Here is a 1,347-nt window from a genome sequence, read left to right as displayed (position 1 = left end):
ATTTTTTTTTTTTTTTTTTTTTTTTTTTTTTTTTTTTTTAAAAAAAATATTTTTTTTTATTATTAAAAAAAAAAAAAAAAAAAAAAATATATGTATATATATACTAATATTACAAATGTCAAACATTTTATTATAATTTGAAAAGTAAAAAAAAAAAAAAAATATATATATATATATATATATATAAATGAAAACTAGTTATATATATATATATATATATATATTATGAATATGGTTCATTTATATAGCAGTTATTGCTTTTTACCCCTTTTATATGTATCATATTTCTTCATACATGTATCATAATCATCCATTGATAAATTATAGTCCTGCATATCACACTTTAACATTTCATAAACTAGCTGGGTAAAAGTACATGTTGGTTGCCACTTTAAAATATTTTTTGCCTTTGAGCAGTCACCTAATAAAGTATTGACTTCACAATTTCTAAAATATTTCTCATGTTTCTTGATAAGTACATTATTATTTTGATCAACTCCTATTTCTTGTATTCCTTTTCCTATCCATTTAATATGTATATTTACAAATGAAAAAGATATTTCACAAAATTCTCTGACAGAATGTTGTTCATTCGAACAAATAACAAAATCATCTGCCTCATTTTGTTGCAACATAAGATACATAGCATATACATAATCCTTAGCATGTCCCCAATCTCTATATGTATCTATATTACCTAAGATAATGGATGTTTCTAATTTTTTTTGAATTTTTGCAATACCTCTAGTAATTTTTCTTGTAACAAACGTTTCTCCTCTTCTTGGACTTTCATGATTAAATAAAATACCATTAATACAAAACATATTGTATGATTCTCTATAATTTATTGTAATATAATGTGCATATAATTTTGCTATGGCATAAGGGGATACTGGATAAAATGGTGTATTTTCATTTTGAATAGAACATTGAACTTTTCCAAATAATTCAGATGTTGATGCATTATAAAATTTAATATTTTTAACTTTTGATATTCTTATTCCTTCTAATATTCTTAATGTACCTAAAGCAGTTGCTTCTGTTGTATACTCAGGCATTTCAAAACTTACTTTTACATGACTTTGCGCAGCTAAGTTATATATTTCATTCGGTCTTATTTCACATATTAATGAACATATATTACTACTATCAAGTAAATCTCCATAATGTAAAATTAACTTATCGAATATGTGATCAATCCGTTTTGTGTTAAAAGAACTACAACGTCTTATCACACCATGCACATGATAATTTTTTTCTAACAATAACTCGCTTAAATATGAACCATCTTGTCCTGTTATTCCGAAGATTAAAGCAACTCGCATATTATAAAGAATATTTAAATAT

The 1,347-nt window shown here is 23.4% G+C and overlaps 1 protein-coding gene across 1 annotated transcript; it reads right to left on the bottom strand.

Annotated features, from left to right (window-relative positions):
• Positions 1-251: 251 nt before the first annotated feature.
• On the bottom strand, positions 252-1,325 carry PRSY57_0813200 (GDP-mannose 4,6-dehydratase, putative; the record flags this gene model as incomplete). Its single annotated transcript, XM_012907071.2, has 1 exon — positions 252-1,325. The coding sequence occupies one exon, from the start codon at positions 1,323-1,325 to the stop codon at positions 252-254; it is 1,074 nt and encodes a 357-aa protein (XP_012762525.1).
• Between the last annotated feature and the right edge of the window lie 22 nt (positions 1,326-1,347).

Source organism: Plasmodium reichenowi, chromosome 8, assembly GCF_001601855.1.
Source record: "Plasmodium reichenowi strain SY57 chromosome 8, whole genome shotgun sequence".
Lineage (NCBI taxonomy): Eukaryota > Apicomplexa > Aconoidasida > Haemosporida > Plasmodiidae > Plasmodium > Plasmodium reichenowi.
The sequence above is the reverse complement of the archived record's forward strand: the minus strand, read 5'-3'. Positions and strand labels throughout refer to the sequence as shown.